Source organism: Haliaeetus leucocephalus, unplaced genomic scaffold (genome assembly GCF_000737465.1).
Source record: "Haliaeetus leucocephalus isolate CR32 unplaced genomic scaffold, Haliaeetus_leucocephalus-4.0 Scaffold335, whole genome shotgun sequence".
In the NCBI taxonomy this organism is placed as follows: domain Eukaryota; kingdom Metazoa; phylum Chordata; class Aves; order Accipitriformes; family Accipitridae; genus Haliaeetus; species Haliaeetus leucocephalus.
Genome location: NW_010972771.1, coordinates 22077 through 45171, shown reverse-complemented (window position 1 = coordinate 45171; position 23095 = coordinate 22077). Strand labels below are relative to the sequence as shown.

General features: G+C 41.1%; 1 protein-coding gene across 1 annotated transcript in view; it reads right to left on the bottom strand.

Annotated features, from left to right (window-relative positions):
* Positions 1-5723: 5723 nt before the first annotated feature.
* SMARCD3 (SWI/SNF related, matrix associated, actin dependent regulator of chromatin, subfamily d, member 3) overlaps positions 5724-23095 on the bottom strand; it is a 36302-nt gene continuing 18930 nt past the window's right edge. Inside the window, exons 7-11 of the mRNA XM_010571503.1 lie at positions 20324-20421; positions 12057-12192; positions 9722-9844; positions 6314-6415; positions 5724-6215 (exon numbers count right to left, since the gene is read on the bottom strand). Coding sequence (XP_010569805.1) covers positions 6162-6215; positions 6314-6415; positions 9722-9844; positions 12057-12192; positions 20324-20421 — 513 coding nt within the window. The 3' untranslated portion in view covers positions 5724-6161. The remainder of the gene's footprint in view (positions 6216-6313; positions 6416-9721; positions 9845-12056; positions 12193-20323; positions 20422-23095) is intronic.

The window sequence follows — 23095 nt, the reverse complement described above, 5'->3', positions numbered from 1 at the left end:
ACGGGGGGACAGGTGGGGGCAGGGAGCAGCAGGGAGGGTTGGAGAAAGGGATGGGGAGCAGGACAGAGGGTTATAAAGAGAAAAGTAAGATGAGGGAGAAGGACTGAGGAGCAGAGACAGAAAGGTACAGGGAAAAGGACAGTGAGATGGAGGAAAAAATAGGGTCAGGGAGCAGGACAAAAGGATGGACAGAAAAAGGAGAGGAAGAAGGAAGGATAAAGATGGGGACAGGGAGTGGGACTTACGGGGAGAGAAAAAGTAGGACAGAGAACAGGGGAGAGGGATTGCATAATACAGAGAGAGATGCAGATTGGGACAAAGAGATGGAGGAGGTGAAAACAGTGATGGGCTGGAGGACATGTTTCTGACAACCTGTTGCTCCTGATGTCACTTCCATGGCCTCAAAAATGGGACACAGCACAAGATAGAGGAATGACTGAGTGAAAGAAAAGGCACAGGGAACTTTTTAAAAAGAAAAGAAGAAAAAACCAAGAGAGTGCAAAATAGTGATGGGGAACAGGATAGGGATGGGGAGCAGACAGAACAAGAGAGGAACAAGAAGCAACAGGAAACTTAAAAAAAAAAAAATCTGCATTCCTCCTCTCAGAATTCTGGAAAAAAGAGCCTGCCTGTTGCTGCTCCAAAAGGAAAGGGATAAAATGCGTGGGACTGTTGTAACTACAAGATGATTGCTACTTGCTTTTCCTTCTCCATGAGGAACTGTGCAGACACTCATTTTTTCAAAGGCAAAAATAACTTTTGTTTATCTCAGCTGCTGAGATTTCCTAGACAAACTTCCAAACAACTTTCCCCATGCTAGGTGGAGTATCTATATAGACGTGCAGGAATTTTTTTTCAAGTCTGTTTGCTTTCTCCTCGGATAAAGGTTACTACTTCTGCTTTCACTAAGCTGCTGAAGTAATTCTAGGTCTTCCTTTCCACTTTCACTCTTCTTTCTACTCTTCAACCACCCCAGTTCTTTGTGTCTTTCTCTCTTGAAAGTCTGTTGGGCTAAGAAACCTTAACCCAGAAACAAAACCCTCTTCACTGAGCTGGTGAATTGCAGCTTGCTCCTCCTGACAAAGGTTTCTAATATTAGTGGCTGTGTAGTACCTCTGTTGGAAGGCTGCTGGCTGTTTGCACAGCTTACTCCAGGCTCCTCTGTAGTTAGAGACTAATTTGTGCCAGAGCTTAGCACTAGTGACTAAAGTACATGAAGACTTAGGCCACATGAATTGTACTTTAACCCTTGTTTTTATCTATGGAAATGTAATCGGTAGATAAGGAAGTATAAATAAAATTTTAACTATAGGATATTCTGTAACAAAAGATAAGGAAATGTCTCAAGACACAGACAAAAAGAGTGCCTGGAGGCTGCGGGAGCAAATCAGAAGAAAAGATCCCAGACTCTGCAAACAGGAATGGATGAGTGTTAAGTGCTATCAGGATCAAGTCACCTATAGAGACTATAAAATCCAGTAACAATTGACAGGTAGGGTCCCTCTTCAGAGGTACCCAGCTGGAGTTGTAACTACTATGACATATTAAGCATAGCAGAAGGAACTCTGATTCTTTTATTAAAGCGGAACCTAGGGACAAGCCCTGTTGAGGTGGCATCCGCATAATTCCTACTATGGTCTAGATAGTCACTGTATAATTCCTATACCACTTCTCAGAATCCAAGCTCTAGCCCCAGCTGCAACTTTTTTGTTGACTACAACTAATAACAGTGATAATGTGAAATGTACTCCAAATGACCAAGCAACTGACCCGGAGAAGAGCCAGACCTCTCCAACGGTAAGGATTTCTCACTTAGTATGGAAATGGCTGAAGACAGAATCCAGTGAAGAAACAAATTCACGTAAGAAAGATCTAAAGAGCAACAGTTCTCACCTTTGTCAAGTCCCATGAAAACCTGTATATGTATGCCCCTCTGTGTGTGCGTGCAGGTGCGTGCACAAGTGAAACAGAAATCAAAAAACTCAAGAACGTTATCAGGAGCAGAAAGAAACCAACTGTACCTGTCTTTGTTAAGATACATAAGGTTAGTGCAAGAGATACAAAGAAACAAAGTATTTATTGTTAAAAGCTTTTCTACGAATCACTTGGCATCATACAATGAAGATATGGTGGCTACAGAGTAGAGGGAGTCTCTCTCTCTCCCCACCCCCCCCTTATACACGTATTTGCTCACTCTCACAAACCCACAGTTGTATTTTTTTAATGGAGTTCCTTTCTTCAATGAGATTGGAAAAGGTGTTTATCATACAGGATCTGGCAGAACAGATACATCCTATTAAACAACAGAGCAGTTACAGAAAGGAGACCTCTTTCTTCAGGAAAAAAGAGCTTTCTTTTCCCCCTCATCGCTTTGCACTGCCATAAAAGGGTTCTCAACACAAAAACAGGCCAAAAAATCCCCAATAGCTGACTAGCACTATGGCAAAATTAGGAGCCCTAGGATATGCACCAGTATTGATATATGCACTAATATTTTCACTCAGCTTCCACAGGATAAATTCTAAACAATATGTGGTGTAAAAATCTGCCAGCTGAAACAATGTCTGCATTACAACTACCAACCCTGCTAAGTCAAACAACTGAATCCCTGTTAATAACAGTGGAAAATGTTTTGACAATGTGTCTCGGAGTTATCTGCAGAACATTTGGTTCTGTCCTGCATGCCCATTTCCCAGGCTATATACAAGTTGAGACTGGCTCTCTCCCACATGCGCTCTACATGTATACATACACACATGCACACAAATACTGACTCACATGGACTGTGCTATTTCCAACAGTACTCTGCACATTATCCTGTGCTATGTCTTACTGGCACTTCAGTGGCGCTCTGCTCCATCTTTTAATTATATTTTCCACTGCTGTATTCTTCTCTCTATTCCATAATCAGTTTTTTCCCTTTAATTTCTAAGAAACACTTGGTCTGAATGCTGACTCATGGCCAACAGCAAAAAGGACTAAAGAAAGTGTTTCAAACCTGCCATGTCAACGCTTCAGCTCCAAGATATATTTCCCTTCTATTGGTGCTCCAGAATTCTGTTTTAACCCTTTCCTAGTCTGATGCAATATTTTCTAAGAATCTATATTACCATGTATACATTCACTACTATGCACAGAAGGTTTTTTTGCAGCATGCACAGATCTGTATTGTACTGTGGCAGCAACTGAAGACCCCCAAACATCTTCTTGTCATCTTTTGTACACACAAAAAGACAACCATCCTGAACTTAGAATGAATTCGTCATTCACAATCTGCCACAATTACATGCCTGTTCAGTACCACTGCCTTTCATTTTCGTATGCCCAAGCAGCATTTGGTCCAATTCCTCCCTGTATTGATCCATTATTTCTCTTCAAATATAATTTCTCTTTTTTGCAAACAAGCAAGCTCCTGATTGCACTCCTGGAACAGAGGACAGAACTCCTCTCTGCATCTCTTCAGTAAAAGGCCCAAACTGCTTCTGAACACAGGAAAAAAGCATCAAAATATCAAACCCCAGTTTGACCAAAGGAAAGACACGTGACGGCTATTCCTAAGACTCACTGTTGGTGACTAGTCTTTTTATGTATAGTAGGAATATGGACAGTGGGACATAAGAATTTAGATTTTGGACTGCCATCTTCAGTGCCATCTACAGTGGCTGACTCACGTATGTGCATGCATGTGTGTGCGTGTGCACACACACGCTTCAGTATAGCATTGGTGCTTAAGATAGATTCACCTTCCAGTGATGCCGTTGTGAACGCTGGGCAGCAATACCACATTGGTTTTGTTAATTTTCTCTGAAAGAGACTTGGAAACAGATCCGTCCAATTCTGCAGAGAGATTCTAAAAGCAGGCTGGACTCCATTATGTTGCCAGCTGTGGCACATGACTGAAATTTCTCTGTACAAATATTTGTCACTTCAGTGGGAAAGTTCTCAAAAACCAGAATTCCCTGGCAAACATCCTACAGGCATCTATCCCAGTCCCACGCCCTTCTCACATCCTTCTACATCTGTCTCTGTATTTCTTATTCCTGGAGACTGAATGCATCTCCTGAATGTAGCTGCTCTGTTTACCACATATAGAAAAGAGTTTTATACACTGGACAGCATGCACACAACTGACACAGCAGCGCAATAAATATGGAAGCACAGTAGCAGATGACCCCCACTGTTTTCCCTCATAATGCTTGCTTGTAGTCCAATTAGTGGAGCCCTAATGTAAATGAGATTTCAAGTCATTCATTGTCTGGCAGCTTCACAGCCCCTCACTATACTTAGTTTAAGATTGCAGGATTTCACATTTTACTGTAAAAAGAGGTTTTAACACAAAAAAGTTCCAAACAAAGCCATTCCCGGTAAAAGGCCTCAGGCAAAAAGGTACAGCTATGCTTTTTCTCACACCAGTGGTTTTGCATGATGGTACTGCCAATATATGACTGCACTCAAATGTAAATTTTCCAAGACATCTCTGAACACAATGGACAGAGTAAAAGCTATGGCACTGTTGTGAAAGCAGAGGTATTAAATAGAGGGGTGGAAGAGAAGACTGTCTCTTCTGTGACTGGACAGAAGAAACTTTTAAGTTCAACTAAGAAAGAAATTGGCAAAGATAGCAGAAGAGAAACGGACAATACTACAGCAAAATGCATTACTCATAAGAGTTGCCTCCCTTCTGTACCACATGTGAATTCGATTCTCTTTCCAAGAAAGTGAAAGAAAGGAGATGAAAAGGAGAAACCTAGGAGAGGGTTTTGAGTGCCACATCATCTGGACAAAGAGTTATACTTTGGCAGCTGCTTTTTGGACTAGAAATCATGTTGAGCTATTAATTACAAACTAATCTATGCACTACAAAAAATGAGGTGGGGGGAAGGATTTAATGAAGATGTCCCTGCTTCCAAGTAAATATGGTATAAATTCCCATAGTCTGAAATCTGTGGTACATTTACAAAGAAGATGGTTTCCAAGGGATATGTCCTCTGGGCTATTTAAGGCTGATAGTGCTTTATAACTCAACAGCATCCTATATAACCAGTATGTATCATGTATGGGGGAACTGAATAATTCATAGTAAGAGGCAGTTCACCTATGATCAAAATGTGAGACCAATCCAGAGACTCTGTTAATATCTTGAAGTAAAGAGAAAACTGCCATGTTATATGAAGTTAAGCTTCTTGGATTCTGCAACAACTTAACAATTACGGAAGTCCTCTTCAGTGCTGATCCCTACTCGTACACAGAGAAAAATTTAAGAAATTTTGTACTTTACATATATGCTTGTTGTTAAAATCTGCTGTGTTCAAGGCAGGTATCAGCAAAGTACCATTAAGTTATTTTCATTTTCTCAGAATGACTCATTTCTTGCTTCAACCTCAGCTTTGCTACCACTGATACCAACGATGCCTAAGAAGCTCTTATCCCAGGGGTAATTCTCTTCCTCTCAGTACAGCATATTGATCATACCCATCTAGTGATACGTAATTCAGTCTACCTTTCACTGCAGGGGCAAGGGAAAGAGGAAGTATTAGAGTTTGCAGAAGGGATGTCCTGACTCTACTTCTTTCTTCCAGAGGGACTCTTCATTCCAGGAATGAAAATCCTCCTAGTTTGTTCTCTCACATGGTGAGATGGCTTCTTGCACTGCTCCAGCTGAAATAAAAACTCTGTTCAGGAATATAAAGCATTCCACAGCTATAAGAAAGACTATCTTCTCTAATTCCAGAGAAGTTACTATTTGAGACTCTTAGGTAACATAGGATGAAAACTGCATTTATTTCTCTAAATCTGTAGTCTCCTATAACACCTATCTCAACCTCCCCCATCAATGCCACCCACGATTCTATGCATAGCCCATTAGGATTTGCTGTGTAGTGTCTGAACTTTCCACTAAAACTTAATGATGCGCGTTGATGAATGAACCTTTTATCTTCTTTGACACTTGTATGGCGCTGTCTGTGGCCTGGAATGGTTTGAGACACCACCCACGGGCAAGATTATCAAGGGTCACACTAAAGCTGGTGTTCTGACTGGTGTGGTGATGGTACATTCTCATCCAGTCAGGAAGCAGGTCCATGTGTAACAGTGAGCTAAGTAACACTGAAAGGTCCACTGGTTTGGTGGTCATGATGCCAATGGGATCTTGTGAGCAGTACTTATGTGTTGCGCACTCCCAGAGATTGTTCCAGTTCCTGCCGGCGCTGCTGGATCTGAAAGAAAACAAGAAACTGTACAGTTCAGCAGATTCAGTTGTTCAATGGCAAGAAGATTCATTTATAAGCCAGCAGTGTGGATAATTCCTTCATACCTTGCAGTAGAAATATCTGCTCACAGCCTCTTGAGACCATGGCTCATGATAAAATTCAGCTCTGCGTTCTTCCTCTGGGTTTCCAACTACATCAGTCATCACCTATGACAAAAATAAAAACATTTTTCACTATAGCTCTTCTACTGCATAGAGAAACATTCAGATTTACCTAGAGTCAAAATTTATCTACATTACTACATTAAAAATGTTCAGGACTGTTCTCTAAGCCCAAGGCAAATGGACAATGAATGGCATGTGTGCTTACTACCAAACCAAGATGGTTGCATACAAACTGTCAGCTGTGAACAGCTCCTAACTTCTGCTTCTCAACTGTGGCTGGGAATAATTCTAGACACCAGTAGTTGCCCAGGCTAAGTGCCACGATCTCTAACAATTTAACAGCATGGACAGTTTAGATCCAGTGCCCAGGAAAAGTTCCACGGCACTGTATATTTTATTAGCCTATGTATCCAAAGAACCTCAGTAGTTACCCATAAACAGGGTAACAGCTTGAAATTGTTAAGGTATTCACATCAGATTGAAGCACAACTCTATACTACTGTTGCCCTTATCTCAAAGCATACGTTACCTTGATTTTAAGTAAAGTTCTGATGGGGAAAGCATTAAGGAAAGATAACTATTAAAATGCGAGGAACAGAAAACTCTAATAATTCCAAAAAGGCCAAAGTGCTGAGCTGATTTTTCAGTCTCTATGCAACTGCCAAGAAACCAAGATTTGAAAAACTTGTAAGTTGTTTAAGGAATTAGTGGATGAGACCACCTGGAAAACTGCCGTTACGGACAAAGGAGCTGAACAGAGCTGGCAGCTCTTTAACGACATTTCTCCTACAGTGAAAGAGCTCTAAATTCCCATGTGTAAGAAACTGGACAAGGAAGGCAGGAGACCGGCATGGCTCAGTAAGGACCTCTTGGTCAAACTAAAGTGTAAGAAGGAAAGGCATAGGCACTGGCAGCAGGGACATGCATCTTGGGAAGAATATAGGGATGCTGCCTGGATGTGTAGGGATGGGCTCAGTAAAGCTAAGGCACAGCTGGAGATGAATTTGGCAAGGGATGCAAAGAATAATAAGAAGGGCTTTTACAGGTACGTTGGCCAGAAACGGAAGAGTAAAGAAGATGTACCCGTCCCCGGTAAATTAAACAGGAGAGATGGTGAAAACCAATATGGAGAGGCTAAGTTAATAATTTTTTTTTGCCTCAGTTTTCAATGGTAATCTCTTCACACATCTCTCAAGCCCCTGAACCTCAAGGAGGAAAGAAGTCCCTCTCATCACAGCAGAAGATCAGGTTTGAGACCATCTGAGGAACCTGAACATGCTCAAGTCCGTGGGACCTGATGAAATGCACACCAGGGTCCTGAGGGAACTGGCTGATGTAGTCACTAAGCCACTCTCCAACACATTTGAAAAGTCATGGCAGTGAGGCAAAGTCCCCAGTGACAGGAAAAAGGGAAACATCACATCCATTTTCAAAAAGGGTAAAAAGGAGGGCCCTGGGAACTACCAACCAGTCAGCCTCACCTCTATGCCCAGTAAGATTATGAAACAGATCCTCCTGGAAAAATGTCAGAACATATGGAAGGCAGGGAGGTGATTAGAGACAGCCAATGGCTTCACCAAAAGCAAATTGTGCGTGACTAATCCAGCGGCCTTCTACAATGGAGTAACTGCATTGGTGGATAATGGAAGAGCAACACATGTCAACACCTGGGTTGGGGCAATCCTCCGTATCAATAAAGGCTGGGGGATGAATGGATTGAGAGCAGCCCTGTGGAGAAGGATTTGGGGATAACTGTCAACAAAAAATTAGATACAAGTCAGCAATATGTGCTTGTAGCCCAGAAAGCCAATTGTATCCTGGGCTGCATCCAAAGCAGTGTGGCCAGCAGGTCGAGGGAAGGGACTGTGCCCCTCTACTCTGCTCTCCTGAGACCCCACCTGGAGCACTGTGTCCAGCTGTGGGGCCCACAGTGCAAGACAGACATGGAACTGTTGGAGTGGGTCCAGAGGAGGCCACAAAGATGATCAGAGGGCTGGAACGCCTTTCCTATGAAGAAAAGATGAGAGAGTTGGAGTTGTTCAGCCTGGAGAAGAGAAGGCTCCAGGGAGACCTTATTGTGGCCTTTCAGTACTTAAAGGGGGCTTAAAAGAAAGATGGGAACAGACTTTTTAGCAAGGCCTGTACTGATGGGACAAGGGCAATGTTTTAAAATTGAAAGAGGGTAGGTTTAGATTGGATGTAAGGAAGAAATGTTGTACAATGAGGGTGGTGAGACACTGGAACAGGTTGCCCAGAGAAGCTGTGGATGCCCCATCCCTGTAAGTGTTCAAGGCCAGGCTGGATGGGGCTTTGAGCAACCTGGTCTAGTGGAAGGTATCCCTGCCCATGGCAGGCGGGCTGGAACTAGATGATCTTTAAGGTCCCTTCTAACCCAAACCATTCCATGATTCTGTAAAAAAATAAAATTCTGATGACTATGCCTCCAGCATCACAGAATTAAGGGTAAATATAAATTTATTAGCATCTTTTGCAGAGTAGTACTGTGCAATCACAATTCTAATGACAGTAGGGCAGAACATTATAGAAAAGACCCTTATGGGACTGGTTGTCAGTCAGGGAGAACACTGAACAACTGTTGTATGTATGCAGCTAGAGAAGCTCCACAATACCTTAGTTTGTAAGTTCTTCAAGCTAAAGGCTGCTTTATTTAAACATTCTTTCAGATGCCTGTCCTAATAATAATAATCATAATCTTAATAGTAGAGCTTTGGAAGACTATTGACTAACAAACTAGACATTTATATTTGAAAGACACAATGATTTTATTAAAATAATTTCATGGATTCATTAATACAACTGGTTTTGAAGCACCTGAGTTAAAGACACAAAGTGTGAAACTTCATGAGGAACAAATTATTCATTTTTGCTGGCAAACAACTGAACTTTACATTCCATTTCTTGGGTATCTCAAAGCTAAGCTCAGAGGCAGCTGATATTTAATCTGCCTATTTCTTACATAAGATTAAATTATGAACTAATAAAACACCCAAATTATGTTATTGTACTATAGGATGCTCCTACTGAGTTTTATATAGCTTTAATTTTACACAGTACACCAACACAGCCTTGCACTTTGATCTTACCATCCAACCACAAATTCACCTACCACCCCCATTAAGCACCACTGTTCCACTGGAAGTGGAATACAACCTAAACTGTCTTTCCTGCATACTGTCTGCTCTGAGATTGCAGTATTCCACTCATTGTCTGTCTTCCACCAATTTTTCATCCTGGATGTTTTAGCTATACACTCTATATACATCTAGATAAAATTCTTACTTAAAAGTTCTGGTTCCACTATTCATTCTTCTTAAAACCTTAGCTCACCTTAAGATCCCTACTTTGGGACCGGAGAAGGTCTTGGATGTATCCTTTGGGATCTTTGGAGAAACTCAGCATGAAATCACGTTGTATTTTTAACTGATTTATGGATTCGATTGTCTCATGAATCTGACAGAAAAAAACCAAAGCAGATGTTACTTAATCCCTCCCATGCTCCAAGTGACCCTGAGGTCAACCCCATTAGCATCTTTGTGCTTCTTGTAATGTGCAAAGGTGACAATTCTACACCGCAGACTTGTGCAGGTTCCCATGGCTTTTTCCCTTCAAAGAGGGAGTTAACCACAATCCTGCAATTACATTTTGGTTTCACTTGTACTGCAATACAAGTATGTACAGGATTCTTCTCCACTTCCTGCGTTGAACTGCTGGATGGCATGCTATATACAAAACTGAAGAGCTAAGTCATGTCACTGTAAAATGTAATAATTTCCTGTGTGTAATCAGTCTTTCTGCCAAGTCTGTGATTTTTCCGGAAAGGTGCTATATAAATATGTCTTTAAACAGTGCCCAATGCAAGAAAGCAGTTATTCTCCTGGTTAATCATCATCCTATATTCAATACCCTGCTGTGATCCTTAAAATTTCTAGTGATTGCCTTATCAAGTCCATGTTAAATAAACTCACATAACAGCCATGACTTCTAGACTTTTTCTTAAGAGAAAGCCTACTAAAGTCACAATGGCTGCAAAGAGAAGAGTGTGAACAGGGAGAAATCAGGAGTGTGGAAGTTTTATAGAAAATTAGTCATATATTAGAGAATACATGAGAAATACTATGAAAGAAATGAGTATTAACATGCAGGGAACAACAAAGACTCCAAAGAGAAGTCAAGGTCCTATAATCATCCTGGATAACAAAATCAGGTATGATCAATGGGAGGACAGTTAATGAATCATTTGGACATACACACAGAAAAGCAAACTTTTGCTACCCTGTTCCTCTAAATTTCTAGTTTGAGATTGTAAACCTATCTTGTTTAATTTCATGTATACATGTATTTTGCCAAAACAGCTAATGTGGCCAGGCACGTGGGAGAAAATAATCCTCCCTTGATCTGGCTATGCCATCAAGGCCACCACTGTAGGTACAACAATATCGTATGTTAACAGAAGAGAGCAGCTGTCAACTTAAAATCATTCCTTATTTGGGAAAAGTATGTAGCCATGCTGAAAAGAAATCTGTTGGGATGCACTGAGTTTCCACTAGAGGACTCTGTGGCAGCATAGCAATAAATGGTACAGATGATAATAATGCAGCAGTCAATGCCTCTTTACCCAGAAGTGACTTCAGTAACTTTACTAATCACAGCTTGCCCTCTGCTGTAGCAAATGCTCAAAAAAAGAGGTGATACAGACATGGGAAAAGGTGAGCTGTACTGGAAACAGAACAATCCTATGCATGCTGCATGCAAGCTTATATAGGCTGGGAACCAAGTGGCTAAGCAGCTGCCCTGCTGAGAAGGACCTTTCTCAAGAGCCGTAAAACAAAAGATGCCTCAACAGATACCACAATCCATAGGATTGCTAGTGTCCAAATCCCCTTTAAAATCACATGAAGACCACAGTTTAACATATTTGTTTGTATTAGAGGTAAACAAACAGAAACCGGGCCTGACTGTATGTCACATAAATCATCTCTGGTCCACGATGTCACACCTCTTCTTCCCTTGCTCTGAGAAGCCACTTTTGTTTATACCCTACCAAGCTAAATCAGCCATTTACACATGTGCCAAAGGCTGGCTAACAGTCCCCGTGACATGAACCCCTAATGCAGTCTGCAGAGCTCACCACTGCTATAAGACAGATACTATTATTTGAAGTGCGCATGATCCTCTTTCAATAACACTGAAAACAAGTCTGCCAAACTGCTCCAAGTGATTTTTCTGCCATGCATTTTCCATATTTGCACCTGTGGCAGAGAGCTGTTGTGCAACCGTGCATGCCTAAAACACATCTGGAGTATGAGATTCTCTTAGCTTTGCCTTATAGCAATTTAGCAAGATACCATGACTTCTCAATAAAAAGTCACAGTCAAACAGTTCAGATAATTCTTGACTGCCAGGGGACTCATTATACAATGGAGCACAAGTCTGTGAAACTCTGCTTCTACCACCTGGACAACTGTGTCAGGCCCTGGATCAAACCCTAAGCGGGAATGCCACTCACCCCTCTGTATTCCCATTCCATGCGGCTGATGAAAGCACATCCAATTGAGAAGTCCCTGTCTCATGACATTACTGTCTTTGACGTGTGACACCAAACCCACATGAAGGTACACAATGAGTATATATGCCATGTGATACTTTACTCCTGGGCTAGTACCTTGTTGTCCAATGCTGTAATCTCCTGTTGGTTAGCTGTTGAGAGAAGAAAACTACTCATCTGTCCCTTTAATGGGTCTTCAACTTCTACATCTATGTCATAACAAGCCGTCTTCTTCTGATCATTGGGGTCAACACTATGGAGAGTAAAACAGAAGATCATAAGAACTGCCATAATGAATCAGAATAAATATCCATCCAGCCCAGAATACACAATTCGATAAACCCTGTTGCAGATGCTGTAAGAAGAGTTTAATAGGGTATCTTTATACATTTGTATATCCTAGTACATCCTCTCATCTTTCATCAGTCAGAAATTGGAGACTTTTTGAGCTGGAGCTTTTGTCCAGACCATCAACTTTAATAGCTACTAATGGACATAGTCTTCATTAAATTGCCTAACATCTTCCTGAGATCCATTATAACTCTGGCCTCCAAAGCAATCCCCAGCGGCCTGGTCGCTGCTTGACTGTATCTTTTTTGAGATAGGGTAAGTAGAACTGTACACTACCATTCTGGATGGAGCACATAATGACATTTTATTTGGTTCTCGATTCCTTCTCTAATAATTCCTACCACTGTAATTGTTTTGGCAGCTATGCAGCATTGTAATGATTCCCAGCTACTTCTTAAGAGGTAGCAGTGAATTTGGGGACCACCACTTTGTTTGTAAAGTTGCCTGCTTAATTCTTCAAAGAATATAACCAGTCATGCCTTCCTGTTACAGAAGTCATATTGATTCTTCCCCAATAGATCACATGTCTGTTAAGACCATTCTCTACTACAGTTAGTACCAATTGGCTTCCAATATCCAGGATTGGTCCCGGTATGTTTTTGGCATCACATTAACTACTTACCACCCCGCTGGTACTGAAGGAGATTTCAGTAATAGGTAACACATTGTAGAGAATCATAGCATCATTTAAGTTGGAAAAGACCTTTAAGATCATCGAGTCCAACCATAAATGTAGCACTGTCAAGTCCACCACTAATCCATGTCCTTAAGCACCATGTCTACATGTCTTTTAAATACCTCCAGGGATGGTGACGCAACCCCTTCCCTAGACACCCTGTTCCAGTGCTTGAGAACCCTTTCAGCAACGAAATTTTTCCTAATATCCAACCTAAATCTCCCTTGCCGCAACTTGAGGCCATTTCTTCTCGTCCTATCGCTTGTTACTTGGGAGAAGAGATGGACACTCACCTCACTACAACCCCCCTTCAGGTAGCTGTAGAGAGCGATAAGGTCTCCCCTCAGCCTCCTTTTCTCCAGACTAAACAGCCCCAGCTCCCTCAGCCGCTCCTCCTAAGACTTGTGCTCCAGGCCCCTCACCAACTTGGTTGCCCTTCTCTGGACATGCTCCAGCACCTCAATGTCTGTCTTGTAGTGAGGGGCCCAAAACTGAACGCAGTATTCAAGGTGTGGTCTCACCAGTGCCAAGTACAAAGGGACAGTAGTTGGTAGTTAAGCAATTTTATGAGAGTCCTGCATGAAAAACCATTTACAACTCCTCATTTAGTGTGTGTTAAATTTATTTCTATTCGATATCTTGGTGTGAAAAAGTTTTTCAGAGACGCTCTTTCCACCTGCCCTCCAAAACCCAAACTGCACAGGTATGGGACCTTCCCTAATCTCTAAAGTCAACATTGATTGGAAGAATGAGTTTATTTTCTTATCTGACTTTAAGCAGCTGACTTCCAACAACAGGCTTTTTAAACTTCATTAATTTCTCAGTTTCAGTAGTAGGCTTCCTACTTCCAATATATTTAAACCAATCTTACTATTTTCTTTTTCATCTTTAACTCTTTGGCTTGTCCTATCCTAAATTTATATTTAATTTGGGGGGGTTTAGACTTAACATTTACTTTCTCTTTATCTTTAGACTAAAGTTTCTTAGCAAGAAAACAGTTTTTCAGCCCAGTAGTTGGTAAATCAGACTTCAGTCATTGTCACTTGTAATATAAAAATACTGGCTTCTCAACACTATTTTAAAAATGTCTAGGTTGTGTGCATGTGCTGCAGGTAGTAAAAAAATTGGCTCAGGATCTCATTGAGCTTGTTAGACTTGGGGGAGCAGAAGAACTTCCATGGATGGATTTGCTTTAGGAGTGTTGCAAGCAGGTGGAGGGAGGTGATCCTTCTCTATACTCAGCACTGGTGAGGCCACACTGGGAGTACTGTGTTCAGCGCTGGGCTTCCCAGTACAAGAGAGGTATGGACCTACTGGAGAGAGCTCTGCAAAGGTCCGTGAAGATGACTAAGGCATTGGAGCACCTCACACCTGAGGAAAGGCTGAGAGATCTGGGACTTTTCAGCCTACAGAACAAAAGGCTTTAGGGGGGAGGGAGAAGGAACTCAGCAATAACTGAAGGGAGAGTTTAAAGAAGATGGAGCCAGGCTCTTTTCAGTGGTACCAAGTGAGAGGACAATAGGCAATGGGTGAAACTGAAACACAGGAGGCTCTGTCTGGATACCAGGAAACACTTTTTTACTTTAAGGGTGACCAAGCACCGGCACAGGTTTCTCAGAGAGGTTATGGAGTCTCCCACGTTGGAGATATTCAAAAGCTGCCTGGACACAGTCCTGGCCAACCAGCTACAGGTGACTCTGCTTGAGCACAAGGAGGGCATTTGATCAGATGATCTCCAGAGGTCCCTTCCAACCTCAAGCATTCTGAGATTTTGTGATGCTGTGGCCTTCTGCAAGTGAATCAGCAGCAGAAGGAAGACTAAGGAAAACCTGGGTCTGGGTCTGGTTCCGCCGCTGATGTCGAAAGCCATGAAGGCTGTGGCACTCAGCATTGTCTTTGCCTCCATTATGTGAAGAAAAGTGAAGAAAAGACAGAGCCAGCCTCCTCTTGGAGGTGCACAACAACAAGATGAGAGGCAACAGAAACTCACTGCAATGTGGGCAGTTGACTCAGTATAAGGAACTTTTTTTAAAAAAAAAACCAAACAAACCATGATGGTACCAAAACGTTGGAACAGGCTGCCAAAAGGTGCTGTGGGATGTCCATCCTTGGCTGGAGGTAGTCAGAACCTGACTGGACAAGGTCCTGAGCAACCTGCTGTAATTTGAACCTGTTTTGTGAAACAGTTGGTCTGCATGACTTGCAAAGGTCCTTCTGATCCAAACTATTTTGTGATTACTGAGGCTTAAACAGCTGTCTACCCAAATCATGGTTTTGCCAGATATTCAGTGAATCCTTTGTGTTGTTTGAGGACTAAGAGGTCACTTTCAGCCTGTATGTTACAGAGACTAAATTACAGTTAATTTTAATTTTGTTTCTGCAGGTGCAAATACATGTTGTATGTACTGCACGTGTTGCAAGTAAAACGTACAAGTAATATATTTAAATTATGAGCACATATGCAAACAAGGCTTACAACTCCTTAGGAGGGTTACAAAGGAATCAGCAGAATGCTAGTCTGTCTAATATCCTCTAAGTATATTTAAGGATATCTCCAAATCAAAAACTGTGGAGGACATTAACACTGACCAAAAGTAAATGAGAACAGAGCAGCCATACAGCAACAGGGACTCTCCATAAAGCTCGGCTACTCAAGCAAACTTTTTTTATACAGCCAGATGGAGCCCAGTAATGACATTCACCCTTCCAGAACACTGGCTAACTAACCTTAACACCTCTGAAAACAAGAAATTAAGATCTACACTTCATCTTTGTCCTTCCCTTACTTCAGACCTGGCACGAGCCACCAGGAAGGGCTAATCTGTCATTACCAAACAAACAAACAAACAAGTCATGGATAATCCAATCCACCTTTTGAAATCCTCCGTTCAAAACAGGTTAATGGTAGTACTGTAACAGATGAAGTATCTAAGGCTATGGGAGAGGTAAGGTTGAGAGACAGAGAAATCTTTTGCTTGGCCAATAGCATGGCTGGAGAAGAACAATTCTGGAAGAGGCGGCCTTCCTTCACATTTGAGGCTACCATTTCATACCTGAGAGTAGCAGATTCCGCTCAAAACACTGATCAAGATCAGCTGCAGGTTTCTGTCAAAACGGCTAGAGTACCTCATGTAGAAAGTACACTGACTTTAAGCCAACTGCAAGGTCCGGGGTGGTACAAAGTCAAACTAGTAAAACTTGGTAACATATTTGAATTGTCACAGGGAGTTAATGCTAGAGCTGATATATGCTCATTACATTTCTGCTTCTGTATTTGCAGCTGAAAGCAACATTTATCTTACCCTTGAACAATGGTGTGAAATAGAAGCGTCCATCTTCAGATCAAGTACATACAGGAAACAACTGCTCTGAGTGTGCGATAACCTAGTTATCTGCTAGATGATTTGAGAAAAGGATGGTCACCATCTATGAAACAGAAGCAATATTACTATGGAAAGAGGTGACTGGTTGTTGTTCTGGCAAAACAGAAACCTTGAGGAACACTGCTAGTAGGAAACAGAAACAGGAGTACCGTAATGCCTGTGCCTCTGCTAAATTCAATACAAAAGTAATAGGTTGATGTTGTCAGGCCTATACTCTATAGGACACGTACCAGCTCCTCCTGGTCTTGACAAATACTATATTAGAAAGTACAAGAGAGGCAGAAATAAGAACGAACTGTTGCTTGTGCTCTGTCAACTTCATCTGCTTCAAGCATGTCTGAATCACTGCTTTCCAAGACAGACTCTCATACTGCCAGATTCCTCGGTTAGAAATGTACTGCGCTCATCTGCAGAAAAACTAATTTTGCTGTGTCATGACCACTGTATTGGGCAACTCAGGTAACACTTTGGAGCAATAACTGTCCTTCTCCCTGTGTTTATTTACTGTTCCATTAATCTTACCCATAAATTTTACCATCAGATTTCACATATTACGCATGACACTGGGGAAAAAAAAAAAAAGCTACACCGTGCCGGGCCGAGAACTGATCTTTCTGGTCCCACTAGAACTGACCCACTCACTGATATGTCTCCAAATTGACAGTGCGGGACTTTTTCATTTAAGGTAACCAATAAACTCACTCATACTGTAAGATTTTTAATTGAGTTGTCATTGATAACAGATCACATGACTTGAAGAAATCCAATAGTATCAACACAATTTCTGTTATCAAAGAATCCTGTGATCTCCTCAGAAGAAGGCAGGCTTGTTGAACAAGATTTAATTTTTACAAAGCTGCACGTGGCTTTATGAAGCATTGAAGTGCTCAGAGGTCTTCACTCCAGCAGAGGCACAAGGATCCCCTCAAATAATGTAAAACTTAACACAGAGATCAAGAGAAGCCCAGGCAGGGAACAAAAAGATCCCTCCTCATCTAGAGAGCAGGAAAACCTTCCAGAGGGGAAGAGAGATTCCCCAACGCTGAATTTATATTTTGCTGTCTGCCTGTCACCAAGAAAAGGAAGGGCTATGAGTGACCCTAACTGTCACTAACTGGCAGCTGTCAAGCAGAGAGGAGAACATCAGGAAAATTTTGTTTAATCAACAGAAGTGCATTCTCCCCTCCTTCTCTGCACCTGCAGCAGAGAGTAGTCTCACCCAGCAATCCTCAGTGCAGAGGGGAATCCCCAGTCTTCACTTCCCAACCCTCAAAAAATCATGTTCTAATTCAAAAACTTTTTCCCTCTCTTTTTACTTTGACGTCCCACTAACTCCTAGTCCTATCCCTCACTTAGCCCCAACTTCATCGTAACCACCATCATTCTAATAATGCAATTGTGTTGGGGAGTGGTGCATTTCTAAATTTATTTAGAATCTTTATTCTGGCTATCTCATTACCAAATAAATATTAGCAATATTACTACCACAACAACCCTGTTGCATTTTTTTTCTTTTTCAAAAAGGGCAGGTGGTTGGTGTCTGCAGAGTGGTTCTAAAATACTATTATTTGTAGAATGAGTTTAGAATACCTCATGTTTTAGTCTCTCTGCACATACTTTAAAACTAGAATGAATAATTGTGATCTAGTTGACCTTCTTGTAAAAGGCAGGCTTGAGGATTTATCTGAATTAAGAGCACATATATTTAAATCACTAGTGATGACAAATTCCCTGTAGCAGTGTGCTGGTTTTGGCTGGGGTAGAGTTAATTGTCCTCATAGTAGTTAGTATGGGGCTGTGTTTTGGATTTGTGCTGGAAACAGTGTTGGTAAGTTGGTTACTGCCAAGCAGTGCTTGCACAGAGTCAAGGGCTGTTCTGCTTCTCACCCCACTCCACCAGCGAGGAGGCTGGGGGGGCACAAGAAGTTGGGAGGGGACACAGCCAGGACAGCTGACCCCAAATGACCCAAGGGCTATTCCAGATCATATGATGTCATGCTCTGCCATAAACTACAGGGCAGGCACTGCTCAGGGACTTGCTGCACATCAGTCAGTTGATGGTGAACAATTGTTTTCATTTGCATCACTTGTCTTTCTTGGGTTTTATTTCCCTCTCCTTGTTATTTTCCTTTTCATTACAATACTAATACTAATAATTATTATTAGTATTGTTGTTGTTGTTATTATTATTATTAAATCATTAAACTGTTTTTATCTCAACCCATGAGTTTTCTCACTTTCACCCTTCCGATTCTCTCCCCCATCCCACGGAGGCAGGGGGTGGGGGTAGTGAGCGAGCGGCTGGGTGGGTCTCAGTTGCCGGCTGGGGTTAAACCATGACAAACAGTTGGCAAATTGTTTCCATGGTTGACTACATTCACTCTGAAAAACTTAATGCAGGGGGGCAGGGCAGAGGGTCTGTGAGAGTCTGTTTAAAGCTCAACTGGACTAGGCCCCTAAGTATCCTGATACAATTTGAACCCGCTTTGAGTTGGGATGGGGGGGGAGAGCTCTAGATGACCACCAGCGATCCCTTCTACTGTACATTATTCTGCGATTTTATGGGTCTGAAAATTACTTACTTCTTTTAAATTCAATGCCAGACTTCCAGATTTATTTTAGCTTAGCTTGAGACTGTAAAGACTCTATTGAGAAAGTATTCCCTATTCTCAGGAAATTAATACTTCCCCCTTCCGCAGCCTTGTGTCAGTGCAGTGTAATGCTGACAGGTGCTGTGTGGTGCACACAGTGTTATCAGAGAATACTACTATACACAAGGTCCTGCTCTTTAGCTTGTATCTCACAGAAAACATAGTGCCTCTAGAACCTCTTTGCCAATTCTCTGCCCCTGGAAACATAACCATCAGTTCCTTGTCATTTTTCTCCAAGACAATGACTATGTACCTCTGCGGACCTCAGCTTTTTTTGGTCCATCAAACAGGTCACTGTGTTGTCTTCAATGACGGTACGTACACAGCTATCAATCTGCACGGTAGTCAAGCTGCTTTTTCATTAGTCTGTTTTATATATTCAAATTAATCAAAAAGCAAATTTTATTTTGATAGCCTACGTAATATTTAAACTTCTTATCATATATATTACAGATTTAAAATAAAGAACCCAATTTTAAGCATATTGAGAAATATTTGTTGTCAATATTCTGTAGGAAACAAAATCACTATGCTTAGTATTAACAATCATGTTTAAACACCCAGAATCAGTGTTTTGACCAAGACCACAAAGGAACTTGGGAAAGACTGAAATACCTTAACAGCAAGGTTGCAACCCCCAAAAGTCTCTTCATCCCCCCTGCCACACACACAGTTGTCACTTAAATGTGGAATGTGCTGGAAGTGCCCTAGATAGCTGAAAGTTGTATTTCATCTACTATGCCAGAAATACATCTGTTTTGACAAGGATGCCAGAAGCTCAGTATCTTGGTCACAATGACCTTCTCTTTTATTGTAAATCTTTTGAGATCTAACTAGTTGGCATTCTTAGAATAAGACTAACACCCAGATAGCTGACCCAATCCCAACAAAGCATGCATGGACTGGCCACTGTATTTGGAACTGTAATACTGTTGTACATTTCACATAATAACTCAGTGATTAGAATGACTGCCCATGACATACAATATCTTATTTCAATTCCTTTTTTTCCCCTCTAAGTGCATTCAAATTCTCATTCCTCTCCCCTTAGGAAAGAAACCTGACCAACTCCCTCAATGGTATCCTAGTAGGGATAAAAATAGGAAGTTGTTTTGCATACTCCTAGAGAATTGGTGCCATTCTACTGAAAATAATTCAGAATTATGTAGACCAGAATGACACAGAGAATGAACACACAAGTCCAAGGTACTCACCTGGAAGTTATAAAAACTGGGTTCTGGTCCCTGCTACTGTAGCTGTTTCTGTATTTTTATATAGTGAGTGTTTTGCACATGACAATGCTGAGCTGACTGACCAGCTTACCTGATGATATGGTTTATCACTATAGGGTCTGGTGGCAGCAGCAGGTTAGTGAGTCTCTGAGGAATCTCAGAAAACTTTAGCCGTGGACAGTCAAAGATCTGGAATACAATAAAGCATGTTATCCTTGTCCAAAACCTAACTTGCAATTAAATGAGAAAGGAAGAAATCAACAGTTCAAAAGTAAGATGATTTTGAAAGCTATAATTCTGGCTCCTTGCACAGAATAAACTTTTGGTCACTTTTGTCCCTGCAAATTGCTGCTGTACTTACAATCTGGGCTAGCTGACAGATGCATCAGCTGACGACAATTTCAGGTGTCCCACTTTTGGTTTAGCTGTTGAAGGGCACAGGCTACTTTAATGGGACATCAGGATGAACTGTATCAGTAATAGGAGAGAAGTGAATGCTTCCTCTCTCACTAAGGGTTTGCAGCAGCATCTCATAAAGAAAACAATTTATTTTTTTACTGGAGGAAATATAAAACTATTTCCACCTGTCAGAAGAGAGACACTACTTGTAGTATTGCATCTATAAACAGAAACAGGCTTTGCAGCTCTAGAGACAAAGGATGCAGGCAGGGTAGAAAAGAATGGACTATCAGGTTGTAGAACAGACATATGAAGTCAGACTGTTCAACTAGGATGCTGTGGTTCCTCAGACAGAGTATCTTCTGAAATCTGTAATTTTCCTTCTGGAGTGAGGGAATGTGGTAGCAGAAAAACCTAGAAGCCAGCTCTGGCTTTTGAAATACCTTTGGACGCTTTTTCTTTCTTTTGCTTGTAACACAGTGGATTTCAAATCTCCCAGCTTACATAAACAGTGTTTCTAAACAGAAAAGGATCCTTCTTCATGAACTCTAAAATCTGTCTAATTTGCTGGACTTATCTGCATCCAGGAATTCAGCCAGCTAGTTTCTAAAGAGCAAGGAGGTAACAAAATCTACTGAGTCTGCAACTCACTCTTTATTTCAGTTCTGAATTCTGACACTTGACAGAGACAACTGTGGAATTCCCACTCAAAATCTTTGCATACCAAGCTCCATCCAATCTGCAGTCACCGCTGGCTCAACACCCATGTCAAACTCCTATCGTGGATGCCCAAGAGATGAGAGCTTTAAGAAGGGGAAAGGGAGCAAGGGCACACAATAGTGAGAGAAGGGGTGGGAGACTGGAAACTAAGGCTGGATGGAATTTTCCTAAAGCGTCTAAACTTATAACTACTGGCTCTGAAAGCCTATATGGCTATAGTAATTCTGATGCGTGAGGTAACTCATTCAGTGATAATTTTTTAGTCTATACTGTATTGTGTCATTAGATATAACCATAAACACAAGAGTGCAGGGTTTAGAAATGCTGGCATACCAAATGAGAAGACTGGTATCTAAAAGCAAATGCTAGAGACACTGATGTGTTATGTTCTGCTCCCCTAAGTGATCCGTGCGCTTCCAGCTATGACCATGATTTTTTCCAGGAGTTACATGTCTAAAACTATATAGTCTACAGAAATATCATCACACTGGAAGGCATTTCTAACCCAATTCCTTTACCCTCCATATCTCAATCTTAGAGCATTAGGGTGAAAAACAAAAAAACTCATCATGAAATGTTTCATTTGATTTAATGGGATTCATTTTCCTAAGTACTAACATCAGTTTTGAAAGCAAAATTAGCTACTTATGATAATTTTGCCAGAGATGTAAGGAAAATGGAAACACTCAAATCAATCCCATTTATGATTTAAATCTATGCAAGCACTGCATTCTTATGAAAACTATTCCAGATTAGCCAGCTCTTGCAGGGATTGAGGTTCAGTATTCTAGAAAAGGAAATCTGCTACTTCTCAACTCTCTCATCTGACTAATCCTTGGAGGATGGGAAGACGACAATTGTCAGGTCTGATGGTATTCCTGAAGAGTTCTAACACAAAGGAGACCTATGAGGTAATAAGCCTCTGATGAGATACACAAAGAGAAGATGGCTTCAGCAAGTTCTTATTCTAGCAAAGTTCTTAAGCTGAAAATTAAAATAAATAAAAGTGAGAAGGCTCTCCTGCTTACCATAAGTAAGGTATGAACTGCTGTACTGGATCAGACAAAGGATCTACTACACATCTACCACACTATCCTGCCCTTGATAGTGGCCAAAAGAGGATACTAAAGGAAACATGTAAGAACAGGAGAAACATATACGGGTGCTTCCCCAAAAAACCTCTCCCAGTCTCCACAGTTTTGCAATTACCTTGCATTTACAATAGCCAAAGATTTTTTTTCCATTGCTTTGTCACTTCTGGAACCTATGTACACTTTTAGTATTTGTAATGTCCTATCACAAGGATTAATTTGCTACCTGCCAGTTTCAGCTGATGGCCTCTAATTATCTAATTATTTACCAAAATAAAAAATAATTACTTCTTGTTCACCTTTTCCATTCTGCTCATGATTTTTCAAATCTTTTTCACATTCCCTTTACCATTTCCTCTTTGGGCTGGCGCAAAGAAAACTGAGTCTAAATTGGCTATAGATAAATAGAGAATGGAAATCAAATCATCTAAGCAACAGAGCGAACAGCTTTGTAATTTTGCCAAAAATTTTTACAAGGTTTTAAGATGGAATTTTCACTATATATGAAAAAGACTGCATGCTGTAATTCTCAAAAAACCCCCCAAACAACCAAACAAGAGAGTGACTATATAATCCAGATCACTTTGATTCTATATTCCTATAACTACCCATGAATCTCACAATTCTTTTGTTGTTATTTTCAAATGTGGAAA